At 39.3% G+C, this 15596-nt stretch overlaps 2 protein-coding genes across 5 annotated transcripts in view; one reads left to right on the top strand and one right to left on the bottom strand.

The window, feature by feature from the left end:
- The first annotated feature begins 211 nt into the window (after positions 1-211).
- Positions 212-5836, top strand: SFR1 (SWI5 dependent homologous recombination repair protein 1). Of its 2 annotated transcripts, XM_074875230.1 has the most exons (6): positions 212-264; positions 675-834; positions 1651-1775; positions 2595-2710; positions 4201-4587; positions 4818-5836. In XM_074875230.1, the coding sequence occupies exons 3-6, from the start codon at positions 1766-1768 to the stop codon at positions 5007-5009; spliced, it is 705 nt and encodes a 234-aa protein (XP_074731331.1). In that variant the 5' UTR covers positions 212-264; positions 675-834; positions 1651-1765; the 3' UTR covers positions 5010-5836. The 2 variants fall into 2 exon arrangements, with proteins under 2 accessions (XP_074731331.1, XP_074731332.1); XM_074875231.1 differs by lacking the exons at positions 212-264; positions 675-834; positions 1651-1775; positions 2595-2710 and adding an exon at positions 2917-3967.
- CFAP43 (cilia and flagella associated protein 43) overlaps positions 2498-15596 on the bottom strand; it is a 51817-nt gene continuing 38718 nt past the window's right edge. Inside the window, exons 30-40 of one of the 3 annotated variants that reach the window (XR_012629706.1) lie at positions 15227-15313; positions 14842-14930; positions 14239-14446; positions 13352-13464; positions 12397-12553; positions 11384-11548; positions 9355-9435; positions 8156-8309; positions 7352-7523; positions 4407-4497; positions 2498-2908 (exon numbers count right to left, since the gene is read on the bottom strand). Coding sequence is in view for 2 of the 3 variants with exons in the window: in XM_074875228.1 (XP_074731329.1) it covers positions 7366-7523; positions 8156-8309; positions 9355-9435; positions 11384-11548; positions 12397-12553; positions 13352-13464; positions 14239-14446; positions 14842-14930; positions 15227-15313 (1212 nt within the window). In the remaining variant the exon portion in view is untranslated. Of the gene's footprint in view, positions 2909-4406; positions 4498-7220; positions 7524-8155; positions 8310-9354; positions 9436-11383; positions 11549-12396; positions 12554-13351; positions 13465-13493; positions 13587-14238; positions 14447-14841; positions 14931-15226; positions 15314-15596 lie in introns of those variants that run through there. The other 2 variants (XM_074875228.1, XM_074875229.1) reach the window with 2 other exon arrangements.

Raw genomic sequence — 15596 nt, forward strand, 5'->3', positions numbered from 1 at the left:
CACGAGGTCCCTGGGGCTGGGGGCTCCAGAAGCCCTGCTCTGCCCAACACCTTTGTGGCAACGTCGGCCAACCCCGTATTTACCGCCCGCCCGGCCACAGGAACCAGCTTCGCGCGCCCGCCCACCGCCCCGCGGCGCCCCGCGGCGCCCCGCCCTCCCTTCCGCGCATGCGCGAAGCGAACTGCGCCGACGCAGGCGCACTGCGGGCGCCCCACTGGCCCCGCCCCGTTCCCCCGGAAGCGGGAGATTGAAGCGCCGAGGCCGGTGAGGCGCGGGCGGCTTTGGGGAGGGCTTGGCTGGGCTTGGTTCTTCGCTTTGTTCCGCTCCGCTCCTTCCCTGAGGGCGGTGGGTGCCGTTCCCTACGCCTCAGTGGTGTTGGCATGGGGACGGAGGGGAGAGGGTCCCTCAGGGCTGTCTCCTTCCCTGACCCCCACCCCGGGGCCTGGCCCAGCTGTCTCCTAGAGGCGGGCGGGGCCTTGTTAGGGCTGAAGGCCTCCCCTCATCCACGGTGTGCGAGCAGCCTCAGGCTTGGGCAGTGGTTGTGCTGCGGGTCTCTGCTGTGCTCCGTTTCTGGGGTGCCTCTTGGCCCTCCAGGGTGCAGCACCTCAGAAAGAGCTCCCCGGCTCTGTGGCTCTGCTTAGGGGCTGCCCAGCCTTCTTTCTACTTCTTTGTAGGGTGGAAAAGTAACCAGGCAAAAGTTGTTTTGGAGTGTTAACAGAGCCTTCGGTTGGTGAGAGGAGAATATAAAAGGTGTGAGTGCTGTTACATAATGTGGCGGTAAGCAGGCAAACTGAGGCATGTAGCATCAGAGACTTACCCAAAGAGCAAAACTAAGTAAGTACTGAAGTGCAAAATTGTCTTTTCCCCTCCTGGCCCAAGTTTTCCTTACTTACTGGACAGAATTATTTTTCTGTGTAATAAATAGCATCACTACTTGAAAATGTAAAGAATTTTTTGGCTGAGATCTTGGGGAAGGATTTTAAGAGTGCAGGAGATCTATATGAATGTGCTGCCAGAGTTCAAGTAACAGCATTTAGTGAACCATTGGAAAAAGTATTCGTTGTAGTCATGGTCATTTGATGACAAATAATCTGCATTAGAACGTAAAGGCAGAGAGTCATGGGATTTTTTTTAAAAAAAGTTGAAGTCTGTTGAAGCTAGCTCTTAGGCTTTGAATAATTTTGCTGCTTAGTAAGATTTATTACATATTTGTGACATACTGTATACATAGGCATGATGTAGCTTTTTCTAGGCTCCTGCTTACATTAAGAAATAATAGTGATAACTTGCATTATATTTAATGGGTGCTGCGGGCTTCCTGTTTAATTGATAGATTGCTAAAATATCCAATTAATTAGACTTTCTTTACTAAAGTCTGTTTGTTTTGGTTTTTTTTAATAGAACACAATGTTGAATTTTGAACAACTGGGGGGAACATTGACTTGTAAGATAAATGAGGATGTGTCCTTTGGTATAGAGCCAGGAAGACCAGGGTTGCTGGGTTTGTAAACTTTGGCATACTGAAGCTTTGCTACGTTTCGTCTCTGAAGAGGAAGCCCCTTGTGCCAGTCTTGTGTTGCCTAGTGACTTATTTGCAGGTTTTTATTTTTAAGAGGCTTCCATTTTGAAACTCCTAATTGCAATTTGCAGGTACAGGAAGGTGTAGCTGAAGCTGACGACTTTCCGCTTGCATTTTGGTCATTAGCAGGTGGTTCACAATTGCCAAACTAAGTTAAATATTGCCAGATCAATCTGAAGTTGGTGCATGCTGGGAGGTATGATTTATCATTTTAATTAAGATGCTTTTCTGAGTGAACTGGGGTTGCTTACTTTTAATCCAAAATTTTACTTGTGTGAGTAATTTCTTTTTTTAAGCAGCATCCCCAGAAGGATCAAATGAGAGTGGATTATTTTCACAGATCTGGGTACCAAATTACTTTGTTTTATAGAAAAGATTTTTTTATACATATAAAAATCTTGTGGCTCCCAGCAATCCTCTTATCACTACTTGGGATGCAGTTAAATTAAAGGACTGGTTATTCGCAACCTGGCTTAGTAAGGATTATTCCTTTGAGTTAGACAAGCAGTGAGGGTCATTCAGGTTAAGAAAATACAGTTTGTTTGGATTGAGTCTTTTTAATGAGTTTGTTGCAGGATCTGGATTTATAGGCATACTATAATGGGTTTGATTGCTTCATAAGTTGTCTGACTCCTTTTTAACACTTGAAAGGATATCAGATAGAAAAAAATATAATGGGGACTACCTGTAAGACTTAGTATTATTATCTTTTAAAGAAAAAAATCTGTAGAGCTTTGAATGAGGGAGAAACAATATACAAAATTCAAAGCAAGATACTTTGTATCAGCTAGTAGTGTCATTCATCCTCTTGAAGAAAAGTCGTTTACAAAGCAAGCTGCTACTTAGCACATGAAACAGTTGTGTAACTTACGCAGATGTCTTTTTTTGAATTTATCAATTAGAAAATAAGCCTTAGTATTTCTTATGAGAGCTTTTTACTTCTTTCTGCAGCCACATGGCTCATTAATACCAGGTGAAAATGGCACCATACATAATTCATTCTGTCTTTTAACAGAAACAGCTATCCATCTCGAGATGGAAGAACCAATGCTTGATAAATTGCCATCTCTATGCCATACTCCAAAGGATTCTGGGACAGCAGCTCCACAGGGGACTGGTTCAGGGAAACAGGTATGGAAACTTACTTGTTTTTCCAATAATGTGACTCTTCATAGTAACAAAAATGCTTGTGAAATCATCAAGTAGTTGTAAGTCACTGAGATACTGTTTGCTGGAAGGCTTAAGATAGGTAGCTTATACCCATAGCTACAAGGTTGTCCAGGTAAGGAATGTGCTTGGTATATTTTGCTCTGAATATGCGGATGTTTGCTGTGAATACAAAATGATGGAGCAGTATAACCCAAATGCCATACTAATAAATCTAAATACTATTTAGAGTTTGTGGTGGGTGTTGTTGTTGTTGTTTTTTTTCTAATCTGTCATCTTTGTTTTTTTCAAATCCTAGTGTTCTGGGTTGCTGTGTATGCAGAATGACTTTCTGTGACTTCTGCTTGCACTTGAACAAAGTACACTGCTTTCAGTTTGGGTATTCTCCGTAGTGTTGAGCTCTGCTTTGGTGTTCATCCTAGCATGTGTTTTGGTGATGTTGTCATGCTTAGCATACAATCATACAATATCGGGTTGGAAGGGACCTCAAGGATCACCTGGACCAACCTTTCTGGCAAAAGCACTGTCTAGACAAGGCGGCCCAGCACCCTGTCCAGCTGAATCTTAAAAGTGTCCGGTGTTGAGGAATCCACCACTACCCTGGGGAGATTATTCCAGTGGCTGATTGTACTCATTGTGAAAAATATTCCTCTTGTGTCCAATCGGACTCTCCCCAGGAGTAACTTGTACCCATTACCCCTCATCTTTTCCATGTGACTCCTTGTAAAAAGGGAGTCTCCATCTTCTTTGTAGCCACCCTTTAAATACTGGAACATCTGTACCTATGCAGCATAGGGCTAGTTTGCAAGTGTTCCTTAACTAATCCCTCTCTCCAATATTTTAGTCTATTTTCACAGGTAAAAATATTAGACACAGATTGTAAAAAATAATTGTTAACTTATTTTGAAGAAAAAAAATCACTTTTTAGATGCTTATCAGTGAAGGATCTCAAAGCATGAACAAGTCAAAATTGTATACATCATTTCTAATACTCCCAAGTAGAATACAGGTGCTTTATACTAGTGCTAATGCAAAAAGTGTAATTGTGGTGGGCTGGAACAGTAAAAAAAACCCAACCGTTATCTCCATTAAACTAGAGGGAGAAATTGAACTTGGACTAAAATTAGCCAGGTTGAAATACGCCGTATATCTTCTGCACAAAGACTAGAGGAGTACGTTTGCCTCAGCAGAATACAGGATTTGCTCCTAGAAAATGTGCAGGTACATCTTTCTATATCTTGCAGCTGTGTGTGCAAATATTTGTGAAAGGAAGAAGTTAAGTTTGAGTTTGTGAAAGCTATAGAGAGAATTAAGTCTGGCTTTACAGTGATCCTTACATATGTGACATTCTAGGTAAATAATAACTAGAGTAGGGTAAACAGTTCTTTGAAATTTGATCAAAAATCAGGTTATTCTGATCCTTCTGGTTTTTTTGTTTGTTTTTTTTTTTTTAGCCAATGAGTGCAGCTCTGAGGGAGCGATTAAGGAAAACAAGACGTTCATTTCATGCTAATTTTACAGTGGCAAAGCGCCTCAAAATAGACACTGAAGAAAAAGACTGTGCTGATGCTGACAAAGGGTGCCTGCTAAAGACAAGTACAGATTGTTCCAGATTACAAGACGGCTCTGAAAATCTGGAAAGAAACAGCACTGGACGTACATGTTTGAAAAGTCCCTTACAGGAGAGTGGTCTCTGTGGATCAGCAGCGAATTCTGATGTGCTGCAGGTTGATCTTAGTCAGCAACAGTCCCTGGAAGAAAAAGTAAGGCTGGTGAAACAAGTGCAAGAGAAGGAAGAACTACTTCGAAGGCTCAAACTGGTTAAGATGTATCGGTCCAAGGTGAGGCAAAACTCCAAAAAAGCACGTTTAAGTCATTCTTTGACACGGAATTCATAGTGTACTCCTCAGTTATTAATTTAAGCAATAATACTGACTCACTTTTTTTTAATGTGTGGTGTTTGTGTATTGTCTCAGTTTTAAGGCATTTTATAAAAACAGATCTGCAGGGTATCAAAAACCACCACATTTCAGCAATTGACAAAATTTGTTTTGTTTTGTCCCAATTTCAGAACAACCTGTCCGAACTGCAGGCTTTGATAGTGAAATGGAGAAGTAGTACGCAGCTGATGCTGTATGAACTCCAGTCGGCCTTTTCTGCTGATGGCAAGAAAGTGAGTCTCACTCAGCTGATGGATACTTTCGGGTTAGAAGACCAGTTATTGCACTACAGCAGAGCAGAAGAAGATTTTGTACATGCATAATCTACAGGTGCAAAGCCTTCAATTATACAAGCAGAAAAGACTGACTGAATTCTGATCACACAAGAATTGTTGATCAGACAGTGGACTTTATGTGTTGAGGTTAGGAGGTTTGCTCAGGAGATACTGTAAAGCTAGGTACTTAGATACAGTAGGCACTGTAAAAGGCATTACCTAATGGAAAAGATCGAACTCGTGCTGTTTTGGAAAACCTGGCTTAATAACTTGATCAGTGAATTGTTATTTAATAAAAATAAAAAATAACAGGTAGAAGGCAGTGCATGTTTTGATTAGTCTTTGCTAGGTGACTTGTCTTGAAATAATGAACTCAGATTGTTATTTCTGTTGATGTTCAGAGGGGGAAGAGTTCAGTTCTTTGTTCAGATACATCCCCATTTTACAAATGTCTTCCTGCTGCCAGTCAGTTAATGATAGCATTTTGCCAATTAAGTAAAGATAACTAATTTTCATGTTAATATTCTGAAGCTGCAATGAGATGTTCTCAATAGCTTTAATTATTACTGAGGGAAATGGGCCATAATGCAGTCATTTTCAGCTACTGGTCCACACAGTTGTCTTCAGGGAAGCTGTCTCTTAAGCATTCTGCCACAGCCTGAGATGAGAGAAGGGAAGGCAAGAAAATTGCAGCCAACATCTGTCTACTCTACTACGTCGTGTGGAGCTGAGGTTTTTCTATCTTCAAATAAATAAGAAAAACAACGTCTTGTCTAAGGGGAGTGCTTCAAATATAGCATCATAAAGCTGAATAAAACTTCAGCATTTCATTTATTCTCCAATAAATGTTCTCTTTTTAAAATTTTTTTTATCTTGACTTGAAATTGCGTATTTTCTCATCCTGGCCTATGCATATAGTGTGGTGACTTCTTTCTGCTTTTATTCTCCTTAAAAATCACTGCTTGTCAAGTGTAACCATACATTAATCCTAACTACTCTACAACTCTCCCTGCTATAAATATTGTTTTATATGCAATCACATTCCTTATTGGTTGTACCTTAATTGTTTTGTTTACAGGTAGCATATACTGTTTCCTTCATAAGGGAGTAATTGCTTACATATCTCATGGGGAAAAAAATCAAAGATTGTACAGATCCTCTTAACATTGATAGGGCTCATTAGACTTGAATCTGTACCCACAATTTTCTCTTAAGAATACTGATTGTTGCTGTCCACGGAATTAATGAAGAACAACCTTTATTGCTAATCCCATTTTGAGTATTAAGACACTTAATTCTTCTGCCACTTTGGGTTAGTAAAAAAAGATGATCGTGCCTGGTGAAGGGGGTGGTTCTCTTCCCTGAGATCCTTGGCAAATTTGGAACTCTGCTGCTTCTAGGGGAGTTTCAGCAGGAAGAAAAAAGTCTTGCAAGAAGAATGGAGGTGTAATTAGAATTCTTACAGACCCCAGTTAGAGATGGTAAAGCAAAAAAAGAAGTGGTGTACAAGATCACAACAGAAGTAGTTTTCCTTACAAGTGTAGAGTTTTGTTAAACTAAGGTATCAAAGCTATTAATGCTCTCATAATGGAGTGAGTTTAGGTTTTATGTGAATTTATGAAAGGAGGAGAAGAATCGATATGCACCATGGAAGAGGGAAATAAAAATCCTTGAGAATGCTTGAGTAGGTAGATCAGTCTCCAGCAGTAGTTAATTTTATCAAGGGTTCTTGGAGACATCTGGCAGGAGATCAATGTGAGGGGGTGGGAGATAGCAGCAACTGCTTCAGGAGGCCAGGGGCTTCCAAACCTGTTTTTTCTGTGATTCTGGCAGTGGCAGCAGCCATAGCTACTGGTGGCTGTGGGTGATTATGCTATCAGCAGCAGCAGCTTTCAAGACTGAGCCAGGCAGCACACGTGGTCATGCTGAAGCATATCTTCATCTTCTCAGCAACCTCCACCTGTGCCATCACAGGTGTAAATATATTTTAAAAAGCAAAATGAAGTCGAAGCTGCAGACATGAATTTTAGCAGATACAAACTCATAGATATCTTGTAGTACTTCACTTTCAAAATGTTCTACAACTGCATACTGCAGACTAAGGCTATACAAATATGTTCTACCAGTCTAGTTTCTTGTACCCTTTGTTTTCTGTAATAAGCTATATGGTTTATATAATCAAACCAGCAGACATAAATCTCATGAACTGAAACATGATGGGGATAAGACTAGGTATAAAATGTACAAAACAGACAAACATGCATCTTTCAAACTGAAGTTATTTTTAAAGTAATTACAGAAGAAATAATTTGTGGAAAGAAAAGTTCAGTGAGAAAAGGTAGATGTCCAAGCTCTTTTTCTTAGACCAGACCATGGTATTTTACATCTACCTGGACTCTGATTTTTAAAGAGCAGGGAATGTTCGTGATCTCAGTCTTTCAACTTCTGCCTGAAGAACTTCAAACTCTTCTTCCTGTTCCTTTACACGACGACGCAGGTGTTTCTGCTTCAGAATCTCTCGGTAACGCTGCTTTGCCATCTTTTCAGAAATGTGCTGTGTGTCTGCATAAAACAAAATATAAGGGTTAGCCTGTACTTGTAGCGGATGTACAGTCTATATTGGACCTGTCCTGGGGTTATTCCAAGTTCTGTATAAAATAGGCAAGCATTTTAAAAAAGGCTCACAGTTGGGTTTAAGAGTCTTTATAGTACTGAATAAAGAAAAAAATTTCAGAAAGGCCCTGGAAACTCTTCCTTTAGCAAGTACCCACTATTTTGAAAATCTGTAACTGTTTTACTAGTGGCATGATCTTTACAGTTTTCCTAATAGCAAATACCCTTCTCAGCTTCACGTTACTTCCTGTTCCCTTGGTTGGGTGGAAAGAAGTGGGTTGAACGGTTTTGAGAAATAATGAAAGCGTATTGCCTAATGAAGGTATTAATGACTGTAATATTTTGAGTTAAATATTTTCAGCAATTGTGTCAACTTTGGTTATAAGACCAACAATCTCTAGGTATGCTTCTAAGTAAACAATGTCAAACTGTTGTGCTAGAAAGGGCACTGTTAATTGTGCACATACAGTAATAAATAGGTGCCCCTTGACTGATGCTGATGGAGAACAGGACTGTCTAGTCTTGGAGATATTTTCTGAATGTTCTTTGCTTGTGACTTAAAATGCATTACTGCGACTCACCGGCTGCCTCAAAGATATGCCTCTTTTCTGAAACAGAGACAAGCATTTCTTTCAGCTCCAGGCTGAGCTTGTAGTTTGCTTGTTCTTTTAAACTGATGCACTTCTCCAACTCTTTAATTCTTTTCTGATAGTTCTTCACATTCTTCTCATGCAGCTGTCCATTTCCAAATGAATAAAGCAAATATATGAGATTATACAAAAGCTGTTTAGACAAACTTATGATGGAAACCTATAATCTTAAGCACTGCACTGTAGCTCAGTAAACTTTCATGTCTTTTGATTTGACTAGTAGCACATTCTAGCTTTTCTTTGTGTGGTGTCTTTCACAGGCACTGTATTCCAGTATGCTTTATGGAGTTCTAATATAAGTAGCAGACAAGGAGCAAAGAGGTACGGGTCAGAGAGAGAGATATATTAAAGGTAAAACTTGAAAGGCAAAGGGATGAAAGGAAGTCAATGGAATCAGTGTTGAGAACACTCTTGGCTGCTAGGAGCTGCTGAAGAAAGGGTGGTTGTGTGGAAGCTGTCAGGCAGGCTGTAAAGGGACAAGATAAATATTAAAGCTTGAAGGGGAAGAGGAGGCTGATGCCAGCTAGAGCAACCTGGAGAAAGTCCAGTGGTATCACATAAAAACAAGGATAATCATTTGAATGTTAATAAATGAGGGAGCCAGCAAATCAGACTGTTGTGTGTCTGTTATTTTGAATATAGGGGGGTAGTGATATTATGAACAGGCTGGCACTCCTGGAGAGAAACATTAAGCAGTGAAGTCTGGAAGAATGCTTCATTAGAAATGGAAGAGTGACTTTTATAGGCAATGCTGTGTAAGAAGTGATAAGCAGATCTGCGTTCAGATGTTCAGGAAGGAAAGTATTCAATTCCAGCAATAGAGCAAGTAGATTTCTCTCTGTAGGGTTGATCTATGCAGCAATCCATGCATGATGACTGCTTCCAAAAACTTTATTGCTTTAGACAGCTCAGTGCAAGTTGAAGAAACTATTGAAAGCCAGACGAATAAATACATGGATATATATATTCATCTGTGTGTGCTGTTATGGCTGTGCTCCCACAGTCCTTGAGTTAGCATGCCTGTATCAGTTGCACTTATTCCTTACAAACACCTCTTGCCAATGAAGGAGAGGAGTTGCATTTAAACTAAGGATGTCTCTCTCAGATGTGGTGGTTCACTTAGGATTTACCTTATCCATGAGGCCAAGAGTCTGCTCCATCACTGAAATGTGGCGGGCGATGTGGCTGTCGTGGTTTGGCACAGTTAGGAACTGAAGAGTTAAAAACAGAAAGAAACCATCTTACTAAGCCTGTTTGTTCTCAACAATTCCACAGTTCTGTAAAGACAATCATACTAGAAACTCAAAAAACTAGAATTCTGCACAGTGGAAAGGCTTACTAGTGATCATAAATGAACATTGTAAAGATATTCTTGTAAATATCTTGTAAATTTGTAAAGATATACTGTGTGAATACTGGACTGTACAGCTGTTAAAAAGGATGTTACCTATTATGAGTTAATGGAAACAAAGACCAAGAAAATTTGTTGTGAGGTTGTCAAAAAACTCAAGCTCTACTTTTGTTTATAAGGTAGTCCAAGCTAACACACCTGGAGGCTGAAAGTGATTATTTTGTCAGGTGGCTTCCTAGTAATTCTTCTTTTATTGTTCTTATATCTGCATAGTAATTCAGGTTTCAGAGAATTTATTAAAGATATTTTCTTGGGCACACTGCTACTAAAATACCTCTTTATCAAATGACAAATGGTAGAACTGCCCATAATGGGCAGTAGACAGGTTTCTGTAGATGTAGATTCATCCTTCCAGAGTACTTTCCCACCAAAGTGACAGGTAATATTTTGTGGACTGCTCTAGTTAGAAAAGGAGAAACAGGAAAGACCCAGCAGGCTCCTTGCCTACAGCACCAAACTGCTTTCACTCACTGCTTTATTAATAACCCTCATTCCAGGTGTTCTCAGGTCCTTGCCCACACACATTTATCTAAGCTATCTTTCTGTTCCTATTGTTGGGGGTCTCTGTTGCCTTGTCTTTCCTACTAATCCCACATTTCTACTCAAAAAGTGAAATCAAGCCCCTCAGAGGATTCAAATTCTGATTAAACTGGTATATGCTTTTGCTACAGACAAGTCTAACTCTCCCTGAGGGGCAATAGTTCTGCTCATCAGTTTAAATGAAGTTTGAGCTAACAGCAACATTCAGGATAAATCTGCAGGAAGAACTTTTCAGTGTGTTGTCACATCACCTCTTTGGAAAGCTGTTTTGTTGGTGTTAGTTATGGAAGTTCCTTGGCTGTGATTCAGAAGTGAACAAGCCATTTGGACAGCAGCAAAACAAATGAAGCCTGAGCAAAACACATTTTGGATTTTGTAATCTTTTGATTGAATTGCAATATCCTTACCTGCTCTCCAACATTCTTCATTCTCTCTGTGCTTTATATTCTCCCCACTGCAGTATCTCCAGCCTACCCATCCTCCGACATCCCTTACTCCAAACCTTTATGTCCCCCACCTCATCACCACAAACCCGTCAGCTTTTCCTCTACATCCCATACTGCAATGCCTTCAGGCTTCCCCTACAACCCTTCTCCTTCCTCCTCTCTTCTCCCACTGGTATCCTTGGCTCTCTGCCACAACCTTTACCTATGTTTTCTGGCCTTCCAGCTGGGCCTGTTCAAAGCTATGTGGGTGCTGCCTTGCTGGCCAGCTGCTGCCTCTTGCCTGCCAGGCGTGGCAAACAATTCCCTGTCATTCTGCTGCTGGGCCAACAAATGGCAGTGAGCTGGGCTCAGTGAGACTCCTCTGGGAACGCTCCATCTTTGAATACTGAGAAAAAGTTACAGTATTTCTGTGAGATACCAGCTGGGGGCACTTCAGACCTTTCACTTAAAAGGAAGTTATGGTGCTTGATTTAAAAGATCTGACCCTTGTGGCTGCACAATCCCGATTCCTTACTCTCAGTGCCAGTTCTGAAACACTGAGAGTTAGGGCTAATTTTGCCTTCATTTACAACTGAACATCCCAAAGAACTTCATCACTGATCAATCTTGAAAGTAAAACTTACCTTTGAAAGCTGAATTGTTGACCTATTGGACATCAGGTTTCTCCATAGTAGTAAGAGATTTACAAGGTATAAATGATCTTACAGGTATAGGCAGCAAAATTTTCTGCAGTCAAAATATAAATTAGAGAAAGTAACTCACTAGCTGACGATCTTTTGTAATAGGTAGTGTTACAATATCCCGAGCCTTCTGCTTCAGATCTTCTATCTGCATTCTCATTTTCTTGTGTTCCCATTCTAGCTGAAACATCCCTTTAGAGAAATCTTTATATTCCACCATGCTAGCAATTTTTTTCTCTCCTTGAGCCTGAAAAAATAGATTAATCTTAATTAACACACTTTACAGATTATGGAATAATTATTTGCAACAAGAGGGGCAAGCAACCCAAATTATAATTTTAGTAAGGAAAACATGCTATACTGCAGTTTCTTTCCAGGCTTTGCTCCAGATTGTTATCTTTTGTGGAAATTTGTTCGCTTTTATGCTCTGTGCCACAGCCTTGGATCATAGAAGGAGATGAAGAAAATTACAACTAACCTCTCTCTCCATCCTTCTATCTTTTATAAGAATGAGAAGGCATTTTAGCTTTACAAAATACAAGCTTGCTCTGTATAAGGTATTTTGCAGCTGTTACTGAAGGCTTTGTGCAGTAGCAGTAAGAAGCATATTTTGTACAGCTAAAATGCCTAAAAAAAGAACGTTTAATGAGAGTATGAAAAACTTTTAAGTATGATCACCAAGTTCACTTTACATTACAAAGTGTAGTATTTTTTTTAAAATCTTAATGTAAGCTACTGTTCAAATGCTCCTTAACATGACTATAAGTTTGTCTTGAAAGAATTTTCAGACTGGTGCCCAGGATATTAGCATTTTCTATTTACAGCTTGTAAGTGATGGTGTGTCTAAAAACTGTTGCCATTTCATTGACCTGAACTGTATTGATCAAACATCAAGAAAGCAGTCTGTACTGCAATCTTTACATCATGGTAAGAGACATTACAGAATTCTTAACAGCTTCTAGATTACAATTGAGCCTACGGGTGTGTAGTAATGAATTGAAACTGGATGTCAAACTGGAGAAAAAGCAGAGCCCCTGAAGGAAAGTATCTTTGTCTGAAAAGCTTAAATTTTCTTCAGATAACGTAGATTATTACCATGATAGAGCAATTCAGTTCTTCAATAATGCTCTTATTAATGAGAAGGGCATCAGTGTAGTCTGGGATCTCAGTACTTTCCAATTCCACCTGTCCTTGTTTTAGCAAAAACTGGATAGTCAAATTCAATTCAAGTTTCATCTTCTCCTCCTGCACCCTAAGATGGCAGAAAACAAAAACAACCTCTAGTGATTTCAACAGGATTGTATAAATCCTCTCATGATTCAGAAAATGTTTATATTTATTATATGTTCATGTAGGGGTTACTCTTTGACAGCCTGTCTTCTATTTGCTCCCAAAATGACTACAGTATTTTCAACTTATTTCCATACATGAAGTTTTCAACCACTGGATTCAGTTTAACATACTCTAGCAGATGTTCTGAAAGAAAGTGTTGTTACTGAACAGAAATCTTAACAATTGAAAAGGAAATGGAGGAGACTCCCAGCCAGCACCTGTTTTCTTGTATAATTTATCCTGGGGTTTGTTCCTGAATGGCAATGAATGTGAAAATTATGTCATGTACATGAAAAAACGAAATATTGCAATTCCAAGCAGCTCAGTGAAATCAGGTGTCATGTGGCATACTGCAATTAGGAGTGATCCACTGTATCTTCGGCCTACATGAGCAAAATTTAACTGAGCTAGCTAGCATATATTGTGACCTTGAAGGCTTTGGGGGCTTCACTGTATGAATCCTTTTAGCTTTTGGGGCAGTCAGCTTCCATTGAAGACCATGCTGCCATCCTTACTGATGTTGTTATTTAAGATAGTAGATTATGACTGGTTTGGCCTGCTCACATAACCTCACTTCAGAAATACTGTAGGTCTCTTAGATGAATCCTGGATAAAAGAGTGTTGGAAAACACAGTTGTGTAATTCTGTATGTAACTTTTGGTTCTGTGTTGGTGGAGTATTAAAATGTAGTTGAACATAGGAAAAGAAACAAAATTACCAAGTGAGTTCTTGGAAAATGTTTTCTATTTCTGACTTAATCTTCTCATTGTCATCCATTCTTCTCTGGAGAAAGGCCTGCATGTCTTCCAGTGTTAGGGCCTTCCATTTCACCTAAACAAGCAACATCGTGACATTCTGAACTTCTTCAACTTTGTTAGTATGTCAGGGCAAGCCTCTTCAAGAACAGAGATGACAAGTTCTTAAGAAGATATATGTATGTATAGATATGCAGCCTGGTATTTTGAGAATCCCAATAGAGCACATGAGACATAGAGGTTAAAATCCTTACACTCTGCTCAGAAAATTATTTATTCATTTATGCATAGCTTATTCACATGAAGGTAAATCATATTTCCTTCTCTCTTGGTCAAAGGTCTCTGTCTCTGGATAATTCAGATTTACACCTTCATGCTTTAAACTGAACAAATAGCTTGCTAGAACTTTCCAGCAACATTCTTTGTTAAGAATTGCTCTTGACATTCTAGAAAAATATGGGAATGCATTTGTGCAAATGTAGAATGCTAACAGGAGAGAACGAACTCCAACAGATGATGGAAATCAAATACCTTAACTTTTTTTGGTATGGACAGAGAAAAGGAAAATGATCCTTTTTTTAAATGAAACCGTATCAAAGTCACAATCATTCTGATCAAATCCATCCACATTAATATGCTAATTTTTCCTCTGAAGGAGAACTAGAGCTGGTTTCCCTTGATGACATTTCTATTCTGAATTGAATGTGGCCAGAAGCAACTTTCAAACTCAACTGCAGCTTATGTATGCTGCATTGTCATTTCACCACTAGCTTGACCTACACTTGAACTCCACGGATGTTTAAGACCTGAAAATATCAAGTATACTGGCAAAATAAAGAATTTTACATACCAGCTCCTCACTCTCCATTTTATTTCGTCTAGCTCGACAAAAACGTTCCCATATAGACAGGTCTAAGCCATTAGGCCTGTGCTCAGGACTATCCAGTTCATCCATAGCTTTCATTAAAAGGGTAAGTGCATCTTTGTAATCTTCAGCTGAGCCTGGACAATCCCCATACGGATTAGCTGTGTCAAGGAGCATTTCTGTCACTGGAGCCCTAATGCACACACATGGTACATACAGTATTTACTTTTTATTTTCTCTTGCATAGAAGAAGCTCACAAACAACTAAGAACATATCATATTCTCAATCTCTTGCAAAGAGCAAATAGGTAAGGCTGCATCTCACACAAAATAAGAATATATTTTTTGAGACCTGATGATTATTTGGATTGCATTTAAAATAGATCGTGTGAGGTGAATAAGGAAATGTAAGTACTCAAAATACCAATCGTTAGTATGATAGGAAATCAACCACTGTTAACTATCCAATAAAAAGCAGGCAGTCTACTGATTATCAAATTAATTTAGACTATTGAAAGAAATAGCATTCTCATTCTTGACTCACAAGATTATTAGTATTTAAACAGATGGAATCAGGGGGGATCTTACTTTGGTCGATGTTTGTAAAGTTGGAAAAGTTCATCAAGGAGATTGGCAGGTACATCAGCAAACTCCTTTGTAAAACCACATTCCAGATTCTAGGAGGGGAAACAGAATGCTTTCTTGTTACCACAATGTTATTTTAAAAAAAAATCAACCTGCCCATATCTTAGGAATACAGAATATGGTGCTCTTCCAAGTGCTCCCAAGCATCATGGGAATCTGGACTATTTCATAAATTCTTCTATGCACATAGCCTCCTTTACTGCTTAATTTCAGTGACCAGCACGTTGACCAGAATTCATTCCATGCTTACAGGGAAGCATGTACCATACCAAGACACAGCATTAACATTTTAATTTCTGAATCTCTCTGTATTTGTTGAGAGTCTCACCTTATCTTCAACTATTGCATTTTCATAGGTGTCTGTGTAAGTCTCAATTTTATTTTTGGTAGTCTGGATTGTTCTTGCAATCTTGACCTATAGCAAAACCAAAAGATATCAGGAATGAAACTCAGCCAGCAGAAGCACTAAATGGCCATTCATATACACTGATGAAGCTGACACTTTCTTATTTCTAGAGAAAACCTCGTGAGCTATTTTTACTAACAATATAATGGCTTCTTCAGGCCAGGGGGTTACTTGTAGATACTGCTAAAAGGTGAGCAGGTGCAAAATTAAATTAGTTCAATATTGTAACTATTGTAAATATTACACTTTGTAAATATTACACTTTTCCTAAAAACAGCATTCCAAATGATAA

Source organism: Strix uralensis, chromosome 7 (genome assembly GCF_047716275.1).
Source record: "Strix uralensis isolate ZFMK-TIS-50842 chromosome 7, bStrUra1, whole genome shotgun sequence".
NCBI lineage: Eukaryota > Metazoa > Chordata > Aves > Strigiformes > Strigidae > Strix > Strix uralensis.

Excerpts from the sequence above, each read along its gene's own strand:
- SFR1 (XM_074875230.1), top strand. Across the intron at positions 2,711-4,200 it reads GGACTGGTTCAGGGAAACAG|CCAATGAGTGCAGCTCTGAG; the intron begins GTATGGAAACTT and ends TTTTTTTTTTAG. Across the intron at positions 4,588-4,817 it reads TTAAGATGTATCGGTCCAAG|AACAACCTGTCCGAACTGCA; the intron begins GTGAGGCAAAAC and ends TCCCAATTTCAG.